Raw genomic sequence first — 23,833 nt, 5'->3', positions numbered from 1 at the left:
TGTGACTAATTACAAGCATCTAACTCAGGGCTTTTATATACTGAATAGAGAGAAAGGACATATTCGAAGTACATATGAAACCATGATAGCATTCTTTAAAGTGTCTTTGAGTCAGAGAAAAGAGTATGTAACAGTAAAATCTTAATATATTTCTAGGCTATGCAACTTTTTCTTGTCCTTATTCCCAAGAAGAAAATATTTTGCTAAGTATTCTTTATTATACAGCAAAGCCAAACTGAACTTAACTAAAAACTGAATCACAGACTTGCTCAATTTCAGGTGTTAACTGAGTGTTTCAGAGCAAAAGGTTTTTGACTAAAACTAAAAAATTTCTCCCCATTTCTCTAATAAATAAATGTAAAAAATGTGGTTTAGTCCAGAGAAAAGGAGACTTGGAGGAGACCTTATCCTCCTCTACGACTACCTGAAAGGAGGTTGTAGCCATGTGGGGGTCAGTCTCTTTTCCCAAGTAACAAGAAATAGGACAAGAAGAAACTGCTTTAAGTTGCACCACAGCAGATTTAGACTGAATATTAGGAAAAACTTTTCACCAAAAGCATTGGAAAAGGCTGCCCAGGGAAGTGGTTGAGTCACCATCCCTGAAGGTATTTAAAAGACCTGTAGATGTAACACTTAGGAATATGGTTACTGAGGCACAAGCAGCAGAGTACTGGCTGATTTAAATTCTAAAGAAACTTTAAACACAGAACCAAATATTTAAAAAGAAATTGGTTTTCTCTATAGAATAAAACTATCAGGAATTGGAGGCTACAAGAGTATCTCTTATGCATTAAGGTTATATTCGTATACAGGAGCTTAATGAAGAAAGAAACAAGACTAGTACCTGATGCTTGTGATTTGCTAGTCATTGGAGTAGGCAGGCTCTGCTCCCGTGGGGCCTGTCCTCCTTGTGAGTTCTTGTCCCATAGATTCACATTCTTGTAGTTATAACTGCTAGGATCTCCCCATGCTGAAGTGCCATCATCGATATCCATTTTTCGACTGATTGACTGTGGAGAAGGTTCTTCCCAGCCACTGGGCTCCTCCTCTTTGGGGGCAGCTGGCTGTGGTCCGCTGTTCCAGTTCGGGTTTGGAGATCGCCCATTACTTGGAGTTTGGGGCGGTGGGCCCCAGGAACCAGAAGACTCCTGCTGTTGCTGCTGGTGCTGTTGCTGCTGCTTGTTCCAGGAGTTGGGCTGTCGACCCGTCTCATTCCACGTTGAAGTTCTTTTACAATCATCCCATCCACCCTTTGAAGCAGCGCTTGTATTTGCACCATTACCCCAAGTTCCAATCTCATTTTGCCCACCTTCGCCCCACCCAGACACTGGCTTGTTTCCTGCACTCTCCCAGTTGCTGTTTTTTGTTTGGTCAACTTCCTCTCCCCAACCGTTCTTTCCAGAAGACCATCCTTGATTAGGTTGCCGTCCACCCCACCCCTGATCCTTACTAGAGCTATCATTCCAAGAGGAAGATGACTTTTCTTCTTGCCTTCCTCCTCCCCAATTAGAAGAATTGGAGTTCTTATAGTCATTCCATCCTCCAGTATTTTTGGGGTCCTTCCACTCTGTTGGGGTTGAGAGCTCACCCCATCCAGACTTGTTTTGATTGCTTTGGCTGGGAACATCGCCCCAGCCCCCTGAGTTCTTTGTCTGTGTGGCAGAGCTCTCCCACCCCTCAGTTCCTTTATCAGACTTCCCCTCGGGCCGTGGCATCTCTTCAATATCCCACACTGTATCTTGCTTAATTTGAGTCTGGCCCCAGCCAGTGTTTGAAAGCACTCGGGGGTCCAAATCAGTCCTGCTCAGCAAAGTCTGCAGGACTGCCTGGCAATCAGGATGCGTAGGCCTATATGATCGGCGTCCAGAATTGTGACTGTCACTACTTCCTGCTTTGTGGTTGCTTCCAGTGCTTTGACCTCCAACCTCACTTCCTGCAGAGCTGGAAGATCTTCCCCAACAGGGAGCCTGGGAATTGCCTTGGTTTTCAGGAAGAGGGTGGCCTTTTTGATTGTCCCATGCTCCAGTGCTAGAATTTGGTTGGTTTGGACCACTCCACTCTCCAATCTTCAGTTCATCAGACCCAGACAGTTGTTTCCATTCTCCCTGAGAGACCCCAGATGTTAATTTGTTCCCTTCACCCCACTTGCTTTCATTTGCATGCTGAGGGCCAAAGTTCCAAGACCCACCACCCGTAGACCGGTTATTGTTATCCCAAGAATCACTTCTTGACCCATTAGGTTTTTGAACAGAAGATCCTTTCCAGGAGTCCTCTCTATCCTTTCCATTGTTCCCGTGGTTTCCAGAATTGCTCTGCCCAGAGACTGTGTCAGTTCCAGAAGACGCCCTAGCTGTACCCCAAGATCCAACACTCCCAGTCTTTCTTTCTCCAGTGCTTTGTGAAGGGGTGTCAGTGCTCCTGGAAGGGTTCCCCAAGCCCATTTCAAAGGGCATTCCCTTATTCTCCATAGGGTTTGGTGAACTTAAGTTCAAGGAGTTAGTGTTTCCATTTTTTGGTCCATCAGTGTTATGAATTTGAGCCTGTTCTCTGCCAGAGACAAAGTTAACACCCGCATTTTCCATCTTTGACTGCTGTTCCCTAGAGGTCTGACCTACTGTGCTAATCTGTGCATTGGAGCTACCACTATCAGATTCCAGAGTTCCTTTCCTAGAATTGCCCTCTTGAACCAGTGCCGGCCAAGCAGATGGGTTGCTATTTGGGTTAAAGTTGCTGAAGCCAGAACTGGGACTGATTCTATCTTGTCCACTCAAGTTCCTCCAATTACCTAGTCCGTTGTTACTCTCGGCAGCAGGGTTGGAAGATTGAACAGATTTAGCCTTGGGATCAGATTTCCAGGCCCCAAGATTACATTCGTTTCCAGCGCTTCCAGACTGGCACTGGCTTCCTTTTCCTTTGTTATTAGTGGTGCTTCCTGGCAGAGTGTTCTTCTCCAAGCCAGGGTTCGAGGCACTGTTGTTATCGGTGGTGTTTTCGGAAGAAGACTCAGCATCTTTGCTGGCAATACAAGGCCACTCTTCCATGTCAGACCCGTCTACAATCACCTTGTCCCAGATGTGAGTTGGGTTGGCGTTGGTGCCGCTGTTGGAGGAGGCTCCAGGACCCCAAGTGGAATTTGCATAATTTGAAGCAGCAGCACCTCCAATTGCTGAATCTAAAAGAAAAAAAAAACAACCAACAACATAACACCCAGGGAAATCATTAATAATCAGTATTATTTACAAGTATGGAACATCACCAGTGATTAATGCTTTCATAAAAAAGAACCCTTCCCTCAAATGTGTAACAAAGTTGCTCTGGAAGAACATCAGGCTGGGAATATCACTGAAAATACTGATAAAAAATTACAGAAAACTCCCCGAAAGCATTTTGTGGGCATTTGAAATCACCACTGACTCACTACTTCTGCCAACAGTCCAGCTTTAAGTTCAACACAGTTAATGAACACTTTTGATACTGGTCGTAGACTTTTCAAATACACATTTAAAATTATACTATATATAGAACAAGAACATGTATGCCTATTCATAGGCACGTGTGTACACACAGCTGTTGGTTTGCTCTTCAGCTGACTCAAAGCAACTACAATTTATTATAGATCAAATGATAAAAAATTGAAGATGGAAAGCACATATGAATATATGAAGCTGAAGAAGTTTATCCTTCAGCTTCAAATATCTTTTTCAAATCGATTTTGCTATAGGGTTTTAGTTTCGACCCTTCGCAAAACAAATAAAATTAGTTCCAAAAGCTACTGTACGTCAAGAGGCCAAAGCTACGCAAGTTACAATTTCTATGTAGTATAAACATGCAAGCTATATTCAGTGTGTAACTGTCTCCAATTTTGTCACTGCTTTATTTACCTTAGACACCATAGTATGTGGGTTTGTGAGCAGCGAAGCTCATCTCTCTGCCACTGGACGGAGAGGCCAGTAAGAGATCTCACTTTTCTCTCTCAGCAGCTCTCAATTCTTCAAGTTTCACCTCCCATTTGTGATGGCAGTCAAGCCATTTAACTAAGTCAACTGCATTCTCTAACTTAATGCAAAACTGTCCACTTTTTGACAGGTTAGGTTTTTGCTGGCTTAGCACATTGTACGAGGTAACCTGCAATTTCAATGAGCTTTGGAATCACTATAAGGAAATGAACAGAATAAACAACAATACACAGAGTCCCTTTCTTTCATTCGTAGTGAACTATTATTATGTCCTACATGGTATGACATCATGTGCACGAGATATTTGTATAGTTTTAAAGAAGACATAAATTAATACAGTGTCACAATAGATGAAGCCTATGTCAGTGCTGACAGCATGATGTCTACATGTATGCAGACACATTATCACTATTTAGTTTAAAACATCAGCCAAGATTCCCTTGCCATCCACATTATTACCTGATACTCTAAATAATTTAAGTCCATTAGAACCTCAGTGTTGTTCTCTATATAGGGTTCCACTCATTTTTCCTCTATATTTTTAATCCAAGGGATCCTAAACTGCCCTCACAAGTTCCCAGTGATGAAGACTAAACACTCGTCCTTGGACAAAACCACATACAGAACCATAATATATTAGTCTTATTCAGTTATTCCACTTATTTTGCAGAGCACAGACTCCATAGTAACAGCTGCAGCAGCATTCATACCTGGATATATACTGTTACTACCAGTACTGGTTGATATGACAGCTTCCAAGCAAGCAAGGTAAATAGCTTAAAAAAGTGGATAACCCTCCCTGCCTCAATTACTGTGTTATATAATAAAAACTGACAATTTCTGGTTGCAAATACTTTCAATAGAAGATAAGATCAGCTTTCAATGCCTGTCTGAGGCTTTCAGCTCATTAGCTTAAACAATCAACATCCACTGAATGCCTTCCAAATCCCCCTTCACTGAGAGCTACCAGTAAAGATCTAGACTTTACAGCAAGGTTTGAACTCCCTCATAAGCTCTGAATATTGATGAACAGTAGTTTGTCTTCACCCATTAAACCTCAGTCACCAAGATCCAAAAGACCAAGAAGTTCCCAAGTACATTCTGTTCCTTCTGTTGCCTTAACCTCAAATGCAAACTTAACAATAGCAAGGAAGTATGACTCTACCGATATTTATATCCGTCTATCATTTAGCACAGAGTAACCCTTTTTTCTCCTTCCAATTAAAAAAACTGTGATTAGACTGATCACAGGAAGAGTTTAAGAAGAACAGCCAAAGACAAGCTCAAAAGACTGCAAGGTTGCTTGCTGTCCACTGTCTTTTGAACTCACAAATGATTCAGCAACTAAATGATGCATGAGCAGCTATGCGCTCAGCAGGACCTACAAATCAGTGACTTTAACAGAGCATTTCATTTCTGTGAAAACATTCTAAAAGTATTAAGATTGGGATGCTAACATAGTGTGCTAGATCACAATTTAATGGATTGTTTTATAAAACCAGCATCCCCTTGCTATATTTGACAGTGGCATCAAAACTTCGGCGCTCTGGTTTAGTTTAAAGATAATGGGCAAGGAATCTTGGTTCTTAAAGGGACTCTTCCTTAATAACAAACATGCTGAAAATGAAGCTTCTGATCTGACTGAAATGCAGAAAGTTACTAGCAAATGGCTACTTTTAAGGAGTCCTGAAATCAAGTTGCAATTTTGCTGTTAGAGACGGTGGTGGAATGTTGTAATTACTGAAAGACTTTCACTACTAAAGTATTCGTTTTATTGTCTAAAACTTTCTTGCATGTCCTGAATTATTGGTATTAGAAGAACTACACAGAACACCTGTCACCTCATCCCCTTGTATTGGTACGAGACAATAGTAACCTTGGTGTCATCTTTCAGGGCACTGGTTTTGCCATCTTACAGAAGGATTTCAAAACTACTAGAAAAAGATGTATGTAAAGAAGGATTACGTGTTGACTTTTTATATTAGGGCCTCATCAACTCCATCTGGGGCCATCTGGTGAATATAAGAACACGAAGGAGTAGGTAAGCTGCATTATCTTCGCCTTTCTTCAGATGGGATGAATTAATCACAGTATCAGTGCATATATGCCTGATTGAATTGGGCCCAACCTGAAATTCAGTTTGTCAACAGGCAGGATCTCAGATGGGATAAATGATGTGCAAGACAGATAGCAATATTGTACTTCCATAAGCACTTTGAGGGAGCACCAAAAACGACAGCCTGGTCTTTTTCTTGCCCAGCTGCTCATTCCCACTCCTCTGGCACACCTACTCTCACATGCTAGCACGTATTTCCCACTGATACTCAGTTAGGTGAATTAGTAACAATCAGACTGAAACTGGGTTTAAAGAACAACTTGATTTAATTTAATACAAATCAGATCCCCAGCCCAGTTAACTGCATTGCAGTGCAGAAATGTGGATGGGGTGAGGCAGGTCTGAAGGACACATACCTTTCTGGGCACTCCTGACTTAAATCAGGATAAAGCAACTAACCATTGGCTAATACAGCCATACAACACCTTAGCTGTTAAAGCACCATTAACCTAAATATAAAAATATGAGAATTCATAATATCAAATTTCAGCCTCAGGGAAAAAAAAATTAGGTGTCAAATAATCACATAGAACTCCAAAATGGTCCTCATATAGTACACCCAACAGCAAAAAAAATGCTGCTCATGATAAATCTTGAAAACTTTTAGAATGCTTCACTACCACAAATTCTCCTTAGTCAGTCTACTACAATCACTGTACACCAAGGTATACAGAAGGTATACCAATGCTAGGACTTCATATATGAAGGAAAGACTTTAAGGTGAGTTTTTTTCTCCCCTCTTCACTTTTCAGGTGATTTATCAAAATCAGCTATCTCTAAGACATCTGTTTCTAAAGTGATTAGTTAAAACTCTGCCATTCTAGTTTGACATTCACTCCGCCCTTTATTAAATAGTGAACAAAGACAAATAATCTGTCAAGTGGGGATTTGCTACAAAGGAATTCAAATACTGAAACCACAAAACAAATTGAATTATTAATTTTCCTATAATCCTTTTTAATAAGGACAGCCATCCCATCTAGTGTATTTGATTCCAGAGCTACAAGCTACCTCTGTTTTTAATTCTCAGCCACAGAGAACTCTATAAAAAGTTTATGCTCTCTAAGACTGTGGTAAAAAAATCACCATCCCATTGATCTGGTATGATTTTCAAAGGCAAACTCAGAGATACTGGTATTGTTATCCTTTTCTTTTTGGCTTTCAGGCATTTGTTATTTCTTTTTTAAACACCCTTATTATTAAAACTGAAGTTGTCCTTGACTTTTCAGGTCACCTAATTCTCTCCTTTAGAAGGCAGATATCTTGAGCAGAATTTTGTTTTTTCTGCTATTATAATTTAAGAAGAAATATTACAGCTACTGCAATTCCCCAAGGGTATAAAAAATTGAGGAGCAGCCATAACTTCCCCATGCTCATAAGACAATCCTTAAACCAATGAATTTTTTGAAATTCAAAATGAATGGAAAAGTAAAAACAGGACAGTCGCCATTTGTATAAGAATGGTTATATAATTAGAAAACACAAGATTACTACTAAAAAAAAAGTCATGAGGAAAAGGACCTTCTTTCTGTTTCATCCAGATCAGAAGTGACAGACATCTGCCCTTCACAGACCTGGCATCTACACGTCTGCTATACCATCTACACAGATGACACAAAAACATGACAAGATAAGAAATTCATGTAAAGAAACTTTAAGAACTTATTAAGAACTAATCAGTGACAACCATAAAACTGTTTATTCATGCAGTGTGTTTACTTTGCTGGGGATCATTTCCGCCACCCATTAAAACCACGCAAAACATACTTGAAAAAAATTAACTCTTTTTCTTGTTCCATCTAGTAGTAAAAATTTTACCAACTGCTGCCAACAGCAAGAGAAGTCAGTACGCTAAAATAGCAAAAGCTTGCTCTCCAAAAGCCATCGGAGGAGTTTCATTATATGATGATATGCCCATGCACAATTTTAGTCATCCCTTTTCTGCCACGCACAACCACTTGCTCATTCAGCACTCTTACTGTTACTTGCCTGTTGCAGTCCCACTGTCGCTCTGCAGCAGTGCTCCTGTCACTGGTTGTGCGTTGTTTGGGTTTGCTCCTGGTGCTGTTGGGGGCGGAGGCCCTGCTCCACCCCCAAGGAGCATACAGGATGGCGGAGGGGGCTGCCCACGTTTCAGTAACACTTTGTGGTCCTGCTGGCAACGGAATCGCGGCGGCACCTCCCGAGGCATGTAGCGGGTGGCGCTTGGCGGTTGTCCGTTCGGCACTGCCACCCTTTTGGCATTGTTGCCACCATTGACTGGTGGCGATGGAGAGTTGCCAATTGGGCTGGCAGCCACTGGTTGGCTTAAACTTGGTTTCGTCACTTCGGGCACTGAAAAACAGGGAGAGTGAAAATCAGAAGTTTTTCCACTTAAACCTGTGTTAGCTACGAGAACTCACTGTGACTCTTTTTTTTATTATTTAATTCCTCTCTGAAATATGGTGCAGCTTCAGTCTTATCAACAACCAAGAACAGGAATAAGCAGCAGCAGCAGACTTCAGCTTCCATGTGCAACTCTGTAGTCAAGGATGAAACTGTGCCCTCAGTAAGTATTTCACTCTTAGTCCAAAATTTCTTGCAAATGTAAAGTTGGCAAAGAATACCTCCCTAGACAATGAGTCATTTTAAAATATGAGCAGTCAAATGTAACTGGCCCTGCCTCCCCTCTCTGTTCCCTCATCTTCAGCTGGTTTTTGGATTATTATGCATCACTTACTAGACTACACAGCCATCGCCTAAACAAACAAAAAGAAGGGAAATAACCCACCTCCTCTTGGATTCAGAGTTAACAATTTTGAGTTCTCTGTACTGCTCTTAAATAAGGCAGTCCTACATACAGTGACTGTACTGGGCTTGTTTAAAGTTTCCCAGCTGGTCACCAGGTGCCCCTATAAGCAAGGACCAGCTGCTTCTGAGGGCTATTAGGTACTGGAGAAGAAGAAAAACATAAACAACTCCTTGAAGTGCTAACACCATCAAAAATTTGCTTAAGAGACTCTAGACTCACGTTCCCTTACACTGGCCATGTGCTTTTTTGGAAACACAGAAAAAAATTCTTAGCCAGGCACCTAGAAGGTGTTCAGACATCAGACTCCAAAGGCAAGGAAAATTTAATACACCTATTCCAGCCTTTGTGGAAGATTCAGAAAGCACTGTCCAGAAACTCCTCCCTAGAAAAGTAAGAATAATCAGTAAAACTTTTACTCTTAAAACTGTGAGATCAACACAAGTGAGCCTCTCTTTGTCAACATGAATGCATTATTATTCACATTTTATTTTTATAAGGGTTTTCTGATTTCTCTATAAAGGCTTCATTGCCCAAACCCCAAAAGGTATTGTTAGCTGTAAAATCAAGTTATTTTAGTCCTTTTCTGTCAATAATGGCAGTTTTCCCTCACAATTTACAGAAAACTGATATGCAAAACAAGATTAAATATATTTTTACATCAGCTAAGTTGTTTAGCTTAACTTTCAGGATGCTCATGCATCAGTCCTGCCTTATCTGTTAGACTTTTATGTGCTTGAACTTAAGTTTTCAGCAACAAGTAATGTTCACCCTTTTTGGTACCTCACCAGAAGCAGTACTTTCCTTGTCTTTCATTCAATTTATACAGGCAGTTTCAGCTTTCGGTTACTTGCCTAAAACCTTTGCAGAACTAAATATTTCAGCTAACTTATCCACAGTCCTCATTCCTTCTTCATGTATTTTGATGTTGACAACACATGAGCAGAATAGTTTCAAGTTCCCTATTTTAATCACCTTAACTTTCATTTCTTCTGAATACTCATCTTCAGTATTTCGTCTTGACTCATAATTCCCCTTCCTTTTTCAATAGTTTTGATCAAGATCTGAATCTGAGCTCAAGTCAATAAAAGTACTCCTTAGAATCAAAGATTCTTACCTTTGGTTTTTTGATCTGTGACCTGCAAATTAAGAGCAAGAATGTAAATAGAGTTTTCAGAACCTCAAAACAAACACTGAAAAGGTTGTGCTAAATCAAAACCTTATTGTATGAGCACAAGAACAATATTTGTTGTTGAATGAAAATAACCAGCTGATGAACTGCAAGTCTAAACAGTAGCTGTAGTTATACATACATAAGTTTTTGAAAGTGCTAGAACTCCTGTAATTCCTTTGCCCAATGCAGAAACAGTAATTACTTCACTCATGATGATTTCAAGTATTCATGCCCCTCCTTGTCCCAAAAGTGGACTTCCAAAGCACAAATAAACATGTGCTATAGCAATACAGTTCTTTCAGGTTTCGGAGGTGAAGTACTGCAGCTAAAATGTAACAAAACCTTCCGTCTATGAGAGTATCCATCCTCACAGAGAACTGTTGGGGCTGGCAGGAATAACCACAGCAGCAGTCTGTCTCTCTGCCATCTTCCCATTTCACCCTTCCCTTAAAATCTTTTCCAAGAAGAAATCCTAAACCTTACTGGATTCATTGCCACAACTATGAAATGTACCAGCAACACCTATAAAGGAAATCTGTTGAATGCAACAAGAAGTTAATTACTGCAATGAGCATTCATGCTGGCCAACATACCCATTATGGGTTTTGCTGTACATCTACATTGTTTTGGCATAGCAGATTTCAAGCTTGTAGAGACAAACACACCACTGTTATATTCTCTGGAATCATGTGTATTGTAGCATGTTTTGAACCTGTCCATCAGGAGTTCCACTGCACAATAATGAAAAAACCCTAAAGATCATCATGTGTCAGGTTCTATGACACCTATTCTTAAAAGAAATTGCTGAACCAGTCCATAATTCTGGAAAGTACACAGTGACAGTATAGCATAATGAAAGCACAAGTAAAAAGCAGTTTATTGTTGAAATCAACGAAGCCAGAACTCCTTTGTATGGTAAAGAATAAAAAGACAAACTACACTGAATTGCTATGGCATCATTTACTTTACAAAGATGAAAACTGCAATACGCAAAGTGGAACATTCACTGTAATAAAAAATCTTAAGCATTGTAACTTCACAGAATTACATAATCCAAAAGTCTCCAAGATCATAAAAATGCATCTATACCAAAACTGCATCTGTAGCAAGCCAGACGTTAATTTTCAACTTCACTTATGAAAAATCCATATATACATAATGGATACATCCTCTGTGACACTGTTAAAAATTCTGCTAAGCACTTATTGACTCTGATGCTCCATTACTAAAGGAAAAGGGAAAAGCTTATTCATTAACACAATCTGGTAATGCTGATGGGTTTACTACAGTCAACAGTAAGCAATAAATTAGTAACTTGTCTACTTGGGAAAACCCCATTTTACCAAATCTTTCAAGAATTCTACATGAAAACCACAGTTTGATTTTGGAAAAAAACCACAAACTACTTCTGCCTATCCTGTATCTCTATCCTAGTCAAATTGATCTGGTTTTTTCTAAAATTCAAAAGCTGGAAAAATGTGTCACTGTCTCAGAATTACAGCTGTCATCTCTCTGCGGGCAACCTATGAGCATCAGCAGGTGAGAAGCAGCTACAGTGAATGAGAAGGTGGAGTCAGGCTCAGCCTTCTGATAAGCTACCAAACAGTCCCCTGGACAACAACCACAGGAATTTAGGCTGTGAATTTGATTGCACAACCCCTTTCGAAGCCATTTTTTATTTTATTTTTAAAGTTTCAGATGATCCAGACATAAACAACTGTTTCATGTTATACAAACTCTGTTTGAAAAAGGCACCCCCAAAACGTTGCTGCTTATTTGGTGAACACCTTCACAGTCACTAAGAACAAACACACACATTTATGTTCTGTCCATTCAGTTGCCTGATTTGTTATTCTTAGGTACATCCAAGTATTACTCTTAAGTTTAGCCTCTAGGAGATTAACTTAGTCTTTACCCTTCCCGAGAGTTTGGCAGAATATCATAACATCCAATAACACTGAGTAACTTAGTAGGAGAGAGACCACACAGGAAAGCTGGCAAATCTTGTATTCAAAGCACCAATTCCTCAGTAAGCACAGCACTGTTATCAAGATGATCAGTACAACCTTTTGAAGTTTCTCTTTTATCACTGAATATCAGCACATGATCCTCAAGTCACTCCTCTTTATTCATCAAGGTCTGCCTCCTCCTGGTTCCTACATTCACTTTTTTACCTGAACATCAAACAGCAGGAACACTGAGGCAAAAAGGCACTGAAGAGACCTTATTCTGTAGCTACTGATCTTTTGCACTATTACTGGGAGCATATCAACACAATGACTGCATAAAGACAACAGAAACACATCAGTTTATCTGCATCTAATTTAAACTGATAGACTCAAAATGGTGAAAAAGCCAGATTAAAAAGCACCCTGTATAAGTCAAAATTTAACTGAAGTTGGTGCTGCCTGTTCTCAGCAGAAAACTACAGAATCTGACCTTCTGTAGGATCTGTTCTTACTGAAGCAACTCAGAAACAAACTACAGAAAGAAAGTAAAGCCTTCTGCTCTTAATTTCATATAATCACTGAGGTTGGAAAGGACAGCCTCTGGAAATCTAGTGCACAGTTCCCACTGCTGTTCCCCACCCGGCCCCAAGAGTCTCCTCAACTCTGCAAAGTCATCAAAACTAGATTGCACAGGGCCACATTCAACACATTTTTCAACATTTCAAAAGACAGAGGCACCACAACCTCTCTGGGAAACCTGTTCCAGTGGTTGCCCAGCCACACACATCCACAAAAAAATAGTCTTTTTATGATTAAGTAGAATTTCAGTATATGCATGATGCCTTGTGCTTGTCACTGGGCACCAGTAGAGAAGAGTCTGTCTCCATCTTTTTACTCCCTTCCACAAAGTATTTACAGAGGTTGGCAAGATCCCCCAAGCCTTCTCTCCTCCCTGCTGAACAGTCCTAATACTCTCAGCTCCTCCTCATTTGTAGATACTTCAGTCCCTTAATCATCTTAGGGGCCTTCTGCTGGACTCACTCCAGGAGGGTTGCATCTGAACTAGACAGAAAGGATTTTACCAGTAAAAAGCATGGATAAAGCCATTCATAAGTCAACTCCTAGAACAATCTACTAGATTTTCTGCAAAATAGAGACCTTCTAATACACCAAGTTTCTAACCCATTTTCTGAGCAAAACCAATTTTTGGTGACTTATCAATTCTCCGCGACTCAGACTTGAACTGAGACGCTTCAGCAAAAGTGCTACAGAAAATGTAAAATGTAAGCAACACTTGGCAAAAAATAAAGGGAACCTCCTTCATGTAAACTTCCTTAAGCACTTAAAAAAGACAAAAAAAAAAGGATCTTCTTGCTCTAGAAAATAGTCAATTTTACTGCAAGAATTGAAAAGGCCCAGCAGTGTTTCCATCTCCAAACACCTCAAACCATCAGGAGTGGCACAGAGAGATCAAAAGAGCCCATATTAAGTAACTTAAATAGTTTATATGAAAAAACTTTTACTTCAATAAACACCCCAAAGAGAAGAAATGTCCAAGTTAAACACTTTAGTTTCAGAAAAATGATACAAAAATACTCTTTCAAGAAGCATCACTCTAATCTAAGCTCTAACACAAACAATTTAGCATCTTTATACCACCAATACTATTTATGTTTTACCTGGATAGAAGAACTCAAATATCAAAACATACCTTCTGAGCAGAGTCCTTCTTTTTCTTATCCTCTTTCTTCCTTTTCTTGTCTTCCATTAACTGTTCTTCCCTTTCTTGCTCCTTCTCTCTGCCAAAACATGAAAAACAATGAAATGAGCACAATCAAGCTGTGTAAGAGCCACAAGTACTGTATGCCTCTCCCCCCCAAGAAAGGCAGTCAAGCAGCTAGATTATTCTTATCATACTCATTTCCATTTGAGGGTTTCAGTCTAATTGTGAGAAGAAAAGCACCTTCAAGCTCAGTATGGCCAAAATCACACCACATGTTGCACAAAGGAAAATTCCTTTATTCAGATCAGGTCTCTTATGGCAGTTCCCTATATAAATTAGCTACATGCCTGAGAGTAGAAAATATATTCAAGACGTTTTGGCCAAAGAACCCTTATAATTGGGTTGTGCTATTATTTAACAAAGACTCTCATGAATCTTTTCATATGGTAAAAAAAAAAAAGGAAAGTTGTAATTTAGTATAAGATGGTTTGGTCTGATACAACATTTATCTTCACAAGGGGAAGAGATTAGTCTATTGCCTGTAGCTATGTCACTTGTAAGAGACTTTAAGTGTCACATCAAATCAAACCCATCATTTATTATACAAATCTCTAATTTAATTTCTAGGCTATTGTACCCACCTACTGAATTTTTGTGATGAAACTTGTAATATAAATTAACTTTCTGGGGACTCTATTTTTTTTACACAAGAACATTCTTTCAAGAAAGTAAAAAAAAAATACGCAGTTGCTATTGTTGTCAAGCTATCATCTTGTTGCTATGTTCTGTATCAAATATGAAAGTACCATGAAATAGTTGATGTACTGCATACATGCTATTGGCTGAGCTGTTTCTATGGTGAATCACATTTTTGTTAACCAATTCTCTTCACCTCCTTAAAAATAAATTTAAGGCCAAGTTTCCAGCTCACTTGGAGTAATTTCCTTTTACAGGGACAGAGTAAAACAAAGACAATTAATGTAAAAAGATGAGCTGACAGATAAGGGATAGGATGAGAGACTCTACAAATGGGAAACAACCAACAAGTATAACCCATAATCTTTCAGAAGAAAATTTTATAAAAAACAGAACAGCATTACAAACACCACCGCAGTTTATAGTAGTACTGAACTATTTCTTATATTTATGCATAAATCAAAGCTCTTTTCTGACCACAGTTTAAAAAGTTTAGACTTGAGTTGACTTTGCTGTTATATCACTCAGACTTTTCCTTCCATTACATTTATACGGTACAGGTAATACTTTTGTTTTCTTTTTCTCTAGATACTGCCAAGCCAGTGTACAAAGTGACATTTGCACAACTAATTGATTCCTACAAAAATATTTTGAGATGCTATGTATTAACAGCTTCCTGATTGAGGACTTCAAAGAATTCTCTTAGTGACAAAAGGTTCTATGGAGAACAACAGAAAAGTCTTCCTTGTTTCCTAAAGTCAGGCTCGCTCTCTTCACGCATCGATAAAATTGATAAGGGCAAGATGAGTCCTTCGTAACAACATCCCAAGGTTACCATCAAATGCAATTATTACACAATGGCAAGTTCAGTCTGCATTTAACAAAGTTTGAGGCATATGTTCCACATCATATGGAACAGTGCTTTATGCACTCTGTCTGGTATTGCTTAAGCCAATTTGTCCTTGCTTTTTCTGTTCCCAGTAAAATGTCAAAGCATACTTCCCAGTACTGAACTCTAACAAGAAAAAGCCTTGCAGGTTTTTCAGTGAAGGACTGGGGAGGTTAGTGTACTCTGCACTGTCCGTCATAGCAGAGAGACAGAATTTTTTGTTTTGAGTCACAGATTGTAAGCCACACGAAAAAGCTCTCTTGTGACACCTTCGTCTTTCAAAGTTACTGTAACCTCAAATTACTCTTACTACTATTGCACTGTTGAGCTACCTATACCTTTTGGGCTGCAGTGTCAGCTACAAATACACTATTTCCAAAAAACTTCCTTGCAGCAGGCAAAAGTTTAGAGAGCTGTCTTAAAAGAGCTGCTGAAAAATGGTAGGATCAAAATACAAAATGACTTCCAGTAACTGCTTGGAACACGCACAGCCTTCTACTTAAAAGAACTTTCCTTAGCTTTGTGATCAGAAAAGCAGGAATGGAGAAGAATGAGGAAAAAAAATGTCAGAGCTGAACCTATGGCTTACAATGACATGCAGCACTAAAAGGAGTCAAGGATGAAAGATCCATAGCCTGGAAGTAATCACCTAATTATGGTCTGCCTTTGTGGTAAATTTAGGACATGGACATTGCTACTGTTGCTGCCTGTTTTCCAATCTATATGGACTAAGGCTGCTAAGAAGTCCTTTGTTTTGCATGACAACCTCCCCTTCTGCTCTTTTAGTAGAGATGCACATTTAATATTCCATTGGGCACATCACCAACAACCACAATATAGCAGCAACCAATACTTAGTCTACTTTATTTACCAAAACTGTATTTAGGCTTCAATTCATGTAAGTTCTACTGAGGTGGAAGGGATCTGTCTGTACACTTGGGCTACATCACTCGCACAAGATCATAAAGTTCCTGACAAAGCGCTGAGTGAAACCTCACAAACACATAGGAAGTATGAAGCTGCACTCCCCAAATGACAGAGCAAGAATGGATGCTACAGACATGTTAACAAAGTACCACTGAATGAGGGGGGTAAATAGCTTATTGCTAGTTTGGGTATCACACTCGCCATCTTCCCGATTCCGCCCTTTCACGCATTTCACTACTATTTGCTTTATGATCAATTATTTTCCTTTTCAGTTGTATGCAAGAAGCAAGTTTAACTTGCAGCTGCCTATTAACCATCCCTCATTTGCCAAAGGATAATCCTTCCCGGCCTGGTCAAGAAAACTGGGAGATCCATCATGTACATTCCAGCAGCCAGCTGCTTACACTGACAAGATGAGCAAGGGCAGAAAACCCATCAACCCCCAGCAGAGTGAATTTAGAGTAATACAATGGGGTGTGGTTCCGGTTTTTGTTACCAGCACACAGTAATGGGAACACAGACACACCACAACCCTGAAGAGGAAGTTTGCTAAACAGCAATCAGCAGCCAGCTTTTTACTTTAGCTTTCTTCAAGAAAGCATGTGTTGGTCTTAAAAATATGACCTAATTACACTATATTTCCCATAAATCTTAGAATCAACATTGTGGAAAAGTATTTAAGAAGTGTATTACAAATTTTAATTCCAAGCACTGTTAAGTTGCATTTCAAAATGTTATTTTATTCATAAAAAACCCCAAACCCAAACAAACCCAGTAGCTATGATGCATTACACTCAATACCTTATTTAAGTTCTTACAACAACCTCTTCTGGCTAAGTCAAAAGAAATCAGTTCCGAGAAAGGAAGTTTTTTCAGCTCGTTAACTAGAGACAAAACAGACAACACTTGTGAAGTCCATGTTACCAAAGCATCCATTTCAGGAAAAGATAAGAAAAAAAAAAAAAAGAAGAAAAAACAGACATTCAAGAAATGTGCCCACCTCCAAAACAATTTACCAGTTTTGGAAATTGTTAATTTCCTGTAAAATTCTAATATTCATTTTTCAAAAAAAATCCATTTTAAAAAGAGTTGTTCTGGCAACATTATGGGCTCGAGGCACAGGGAAAGGACAGAAATTCCTAGAAACTTAAGCGTGGCACTTTAGTGCATGCAACTTCCATTTCCTTCCTCAGGTCTACAGTGTGAGAGTTTGAAAGTTCCTCGTAAAGGTGTGGACTAGATACCAGTACCCTGAGTCATCTTCCCTCCTCCTGACCTCATACTTCACTTAATTTCACTACAGCAAACTTGGTTTACCTATACTACGACACAGCACAGGAGAGACAGTAACTTTCTGTAGGTGCACTCTGTTCTTCACAGCATAATAAGTATAGAGTGACTTATAAATCTGCTTCCAAATTGTGAGTCAAGTTCTGCATCTTTGTTCAGAACACACAGGATTCTGAAACTACACTTGTAATATCAGTAGCACTTTTAAAAAACAAGCTTTTATCTATATAGCTACAAGGTCATGTTAACAACTGTTATATCCTTCCTAAAGGCTTTAGCCATAACTAGCCAGAGCTAAAGGCCACCACCATGTGGAGAGAATGACACTTGAGCTGTTCACTAACTTTTTCTTACAGACAGGCCTCTAGTGATCCAAAATACCAGACTAATCTTTCATAAATAGATGCAAAGACTCAAAACTTGACGGACTAAACCAGAAATTTAATCTACAGTAAGGTATCCAACTTTGGCCAAGATCTGAGGTAAGAACCATTTCCGGTGAACCACAAGCACCTAGGTTCTCAGCACTTCTGAAACTTCCCTCAGTATTTCGATAAATTATACAGCCTGGAGATCAGCAGAATTTAGCATCACACATTAGTGTGTTGGATGTGTTGCAAAACACCTTTATAACAAGCTTAAGGCCAGATGCAACTTGCAAGACAGAAGCTCCTCTCAATCAATACAAGGACAAAAACTCTTCCAGAAAAAAGTAAAATGTCTTCAACAGCGCTATTTCATGAACAGCTTGCTGCTGCCACTGATAAGTATTTTTTCTTTTGTTCCACTTCATTTCTCTTCATCAGGCTCTGTCCCTACCTTCTCTTGGCTTGAGCCTTCTCTGGAACTCAGCTGATCATATGGGAAGCAAATTCAACACACAAACACTCACCTGGACCACACCACTCCTATACTCAACACTGTTTTGTAAATGGAATTGGCCTCGAGTATTATCAGATAATCACCACAAGTAGCGTGCACAAGCATCGAGGAATCTTCTTTCCAAGTAACATGCTAGACTGGTTGCAATTGAATCAAACTGCATCTTACTACATTGCAACACCTCTCACAGAGCACCCAGGTCAAACTGTATCATACAAGGGTCTACTAACAAAAGGGAGTGTATTTGCTTTTGAAACAGACTCCTGTGATGTTCTCATATATTAAGGAGAATGTTTCCTCTGGGTTGGATTTAGTCCTTTATCCCATACTCCTCATATGTTACCTGAGCATTGTCACCTGCACCTGAGCAACTCTCCTAACCGTAACATAGGCTTTACTGGTGCAACCCTTCAGCATAAGAGTATTCATATATAAATGCATTAAAAAGCATGAGCTGATTAGAACTAAGGGTCATGAGCAATGAAGAAAAAGTATACTACAACTCCCAAACGAGTTCTCTGAGGCACAAGCCCCTCTTGCTGCAGCAACAAACACTGGCAGTCTGCAGCTTGAAATGCTCCAGATGGATGAAAGCTTTTAAATCGTATCTGGAAGTTGGATGTCAGAGACTAAAAATGAAGCAAAATTAAATGCACTGCTACCGGAGCATAGAAATCTTTACCATTTTACTTCACTTTCATTTAACATATCCCACTTAGCAGACATGCTCCATTATTTCAACAGCATGAGAAGAGTACAGCATGTCCAAACACGCAAGAGTGCTCCAGCACATTTAAAGAGAACATCAAACAGAAGCAAGACATAACACAGCAGTGAATAAATCCCAGGGCTGACAGACCCTAAATTCCTAAATGTAAAATTACTTCCACTAGACTAAATCACGTAAAGAGTTATGATCCTGCTGATCAAAAGAGTCAAAATGAGATTAATTCATTTTATAAAAAAATGTTAAAATGCTCAACATCACAGCCACCTTTCTTGTTAAACAATGCTTGCATGCATAGACTAGACAGCCATAAGCCCTACAAAACCTGGTTACAGAGGAGATAGCCATTTAGAAAGTCAGTCTTTAGGCTGAATGTAAAAAAAAACAGAATATGAAATTACTTTAGGCCAAATGACTTCTGATGTTTATAAGGAAAAACAAGTGAGTACTGATGTAAGGGTTAAACTATGCCGTTAAAAATCGACCAATTAGTAAATGGATGATTGTCCCACACTTTCTGAATGTAAGTGAAATCAAGGTATCAGAACTCAGCCCTTCAGTAGAGTATGAAATTAAGACTTCCATATTTTCAACACACGTGGAAACGTAAGACCAAAGTGTGTCATATCTCTCTCTCCCAAGGCAAGCTGTGGATTTTATACACCACAATATATACTCACCACCTATTAAATAAAAAGACTTCAGAAAGCGTGTTTGTAGAAGTGCTCTGTAAAGCAGCATTTCCAAAAGACAAAAGATTACTCCAAAGAGTTAGAGTAAGCTGCTTTTTCTTCTCTTTGGCTGAAAACCAGACCAGTGTCACAGCCAGAATTTGCGTACTTTAAATAGCATATCTGGCACAACCGATAGGGCTTTATCGCAGCAAAACATCGGTCATTTGACGTTGCTCTAGAAAACAACCAACTTAAAAACATCAGCAAACAGGCTTTGCTAAAAGTACACTTTTCCAAAGAAATATTCCTTATAGACTTACTGCAGTTGTTAACAGAGTAGGATCAATTCTTCGTGGGGTATTTTATGTACATATATACACATTTATGTGTGTGTGTGTGTGTACAATGGATTACATAATAGAAAGAAAACAACTCTGACCATAAAGGGCTGCTTACTTTAAAGAACTGGATGGTATAAGCTACACAATACAACAACAAATGCTCATAAAAGAGGTTCGCTCTCAGCTCTTCAGCAACTGAAGGGCAGAAAGGGTCAACTGAAGGGGGAAAATGTCAACTTCAATTTTGAGTCTCCTGACAATAAGAAATCCTTGGAATGTGTTAAAAAGATGGAATTGAAATGTTTTTAATATTCCGTATTTCTTGCTTGCACTCCTTTACATTATTACTCTTTCCAGCTGTATCATTTATATACTTTAAGAACTGACTTCCAGGTACAATCTGAAGTTCCTAAATGTTAGCCAATTGGTAAGAAGGAAAGTTTTAAGAATATGGAGAGCTATAGCCAAAGTCCTAGAATGTTAAGAACTGAGCAAGTTTTTTCCTCGACTTGTCTTCAAACACTTCAGAGCTTTTCCAGATCAGTAATTATTATTTCATAGCATGCACACTCATGCATACTAAAGACACAGATAAAGTGTGTTTAGACAACTGTGAAATGTGGTAAAAGTAGCCCAAGAATGGTAAAACATTAGGTTAGAAATCTGCCTGTAATTAAGATGTCCAGTAAGGTATCATATCAGAACATTCCTTCAGCAAGACACAGTTCTATTCAGGACTTCAAGGTTTTATGTGATTATCAAAAAGCCTTCCTTTCCTCTAAAAACTACTCCACATTCAGGAAGCTCCACTATCTAAAACTGTTTACCAAGGAAAGTATCTTTGCCATCCTGAAAGCCACAAAAAATACTTACAGAAATGAATGCCTAACAAAAACATGGACCACTAAAAGGATAACACCTACCACAATAAAAATCAACCAAGAACCTGTCTCTCTTACAGGCACAAGTCAGTTTTTTTGACAGGGGAAGGGCTAGCTGGCAGTCCTCAAGAAGTACACTTGAAATCTCTGTTCCACTACAAATGATCTATCCTGGTCATATGTACTCTCCAAAACCCTAATTCTCACTAACATCGTAATTTCAGCAGATGACAGACAACCTGGCAAAATATTTCTGTCTTCCATTAAGTGAAGTCCTTTCATTTCTGCACTTATTGTGCATGTGTACGTGAGAAAGTAAAGCTCTGGAGAGATGACCACTCTGACAGAGCTGCAGCTGAACTTTCCTTTGCCTATGAGACACTTTTTCACTACACCATTCAAAAAGAACATTTTACCTACCTCACTGTGCATACAGAAACATTAGGCAGCTGAAGACAGCAGTTAATATTACCTCCATAGCCACCTACTTCTAAGGCTGAACAAATCCAATTCCCTCAGCCTCTCCTTGTGCAAGATGTGCTCCAGAACACTAATCATCTTAGTGGCCATTTAATATGTCAGTGTCTTTCCTGTATGAGAGCCAAAACTGGATACACTATGTTAAAAATGGACTTTTAAGTGTTGAATCCCTTCTCTTGACACACTGGCTATAGCCTTGCTAATACAGCACATGGCTGGTTTCTTAACAGCAGCGACACTCTACTGACTCACATTCTACCTTTTCTTTCTCAGACCTTCAGGGGGTTTTTTTTCTGCAGAGCCAATTTCTAATCAGTGGATGCCTAACCTATGCTATAGCACGGGGTTATTTTGACACAGGTGTAGTACTTTTCATTTACAATTGTTGAATTTCAAGAGATTTCTGTCAGACCATTTTTTCCAAACTACTGTGTTCGCGTCCTGAGAGTACATCCTATCCCAGCTGAGCAGGTCACTAATACAGATGTTGAACATCATCAGCCCAGCACTGACTCCCACAGGGCACCACACTGCCCAGCTAACAGTGGACTTTGCACTGCTGACAAACCAGCTCTGGACCACTGACTGGCAATGCAGCTCTGGGATACTTTTTCCAAAAAAATGTATTACCTTAGAGTAGAACCAACATATATTTCTGTACACAGTGGTCCAGCAAGCAGGAAACTAATTACAGGTATGTCCTCTGCAGAAGAACTGCAACAGGAGCCTCTAAGTGAGCTCCCCTCCCCTCAAGGTGTGAATCAGTACACCGCTGCATTTTGCAGCCCAGATCAATGCCACACGTCAAGCTCAAACCTCTACTGGCAGCTCTGCCAATGCTCCACTGCAGCTTTGAACAGGTTACAAACTGTGACACAAGTGAAGCTGGTGAGTATTACTGCCACCTTAATAATGCATTCTTGTTGGTATATATGAGAAGTGCTATTCAAAAATATTTACTATTAATCTTCTGACTGCAGTTAAAAAGCAAAGGCTAACTTCTGACTATGGTGCAAACTCAAAATTAACAAAAGCAGTTCTGTATTTTCTTAGATTACAAAATTCTGTCTTAAATGCCAAGAATAGAATTATTTTTTAACACTAAAAAAAGTCCCAAGAAACTAATCTATTTGCTATGGTAACTATGCCACAGTACACACACAATTATGATACTTGTTTTAGTGTCAGAATGCGACATTTCAGGAAGAACAGTGAAAAAGTATAATACAGTTTCATCAAATGAAACATCTTCTGCCAGAGTATCATTTGTGGCACCAGCACAGGCCATACAGACAGTAAGAAACTGGATTATACAAAAACTGTGACAACAGAAGTAGTTAAATTTAAAATAAAGCTTAACATTTTGTGGATTATGACTGCCATTTTTATGTATTTGTGTTTCTCAGTCATAAAAAATCCCCAGACCTAAAGGCCACCCTGATAAAGATTCAAATTATCTACAGATACTGGACAGAATTTTAGGGGAAGCTGAAAATAAAGGACCACATAACGGTGTTATTTGTTGTAGTTCTTAAACATACTATAAAATACTGGAGGTCTTCTTAACTTTCACAATATGGCACTTTGGAAGGGATCAAGAAAAAAACTGAACTATAAGTGAAGCTATTTACTGAAAGTTAAATTATAGCGTGGGGAAAACAAAACAAAACAAACCAAACAACAAAAACCAATAAACTAAGCCCATACAGAATCATGCTCCTTACAGGCAGCTTCTACTGAATGATGAAGTACTTGAATTCTATTTGCCTGGGGATATTATATGGATACCATCATAGATTCATAGTGCTATAATTTATATTTCATTTTAGGAGGGAACTAATTGTTTACTTTTAGCTAGTTTTCAAAGAAACACTCTAAATTTATATGCTGTAAAAACCAAAACACTTTACACAAGTTAACAGCCTAACAAGCATATTACATACCTCCAGATCTGTGTAATATTGTAAAATTTTCCACATACAGTGCTTCAGGGCATTGTAGTAATGAAAATAACATTTATCAAGCTTTAAGTCATTATTTTAATTATACTAAATCAAACTACTAAAGGAAGAATGTATTTAATTTTATCAGTGGGAAGTTAAGAACAAGGTTTTCCACACAAAGTTATTATTCATTGGTTGTAGGTCAAGGTGAAAGAACCAGCAAGTTAAGGTTGTTTTTTAAAGGTATTAGAAGTTCAAACAACTCTGTACAGCTGGCTCAGATTTTCTTGGCAAAGGTATTTAAGGTTTGTATTTTCCACTCCAGTTATTACCTGAGGCAATGTTTATTTTTAACATGTAAGAAAATTCATTCAGTTACTTCCTGCAAATATTCAGT

General features: G+C 38.9%; 1 protein-coding gene across 6 annotated transcripts in view; it reads right to left on the bottom strand.

The window, feature by feature from the left end:
• TNRC6B (trinucleotide repeat containing adaptor 6B) overlaps positions 1–23,833 on the bottom strand; it is an 85,863-nt gene that overhangs the window by 42,866 nt on the left and 19,164 nt on the right. For 4 of the 6 annotated variants that reach the window (XM_018080288.2, XM_018080286.1, XM_018080287.2 and 1 more), the window contains exons 2-5: positions 13,695–13,782; positions 9,978–9,999; positions 8,062–8,406; positions 845–3,172 (exon numbers count right to left, since the gene is read on the bottom strand). In XM_018080288.2, coding sequence (XP_017935777.1) covers positions 845–3,172; positions 8,062–8,406; positions 9,978–9,999; positions 13,695–13,782 — 2,783 coding nt within the window. Of the gene's footprint in view, positions 1–844; positions 3,173–3,881; positions 3,906–8,061; positions 8,407–9,977; positions 10,000–13,694; positions 13,783–23,833 lie in introns of those variants that run through there. The other 2 variants (XM_018080290.1, XM_018080291.1) reach the window with 2 other exon arrangements.

This window comes from Manacus vitellinus, unplaced genomic scaffold, assembly GCF_001715985.3.
Source record: "Manacus vitellinus isolate BGI_N305 unplaced genomic scaffold, ASM171598v3 scaffold_5_pilon, whole genome shotgun sequence".
In the NCBI taxonomy this organism is placed as follows: domain Eukaryota; kingdom Metazoa; phylum Chordata; class Aves; order Passeriformes; family Pipridae; genus Manacus; species Manacus vitellinus.
The sequence above is the reverse complement of the archived record's forward strand: the minus strand, read 5'-3'. Positions and strand labels throughout refer to the sequence as shown.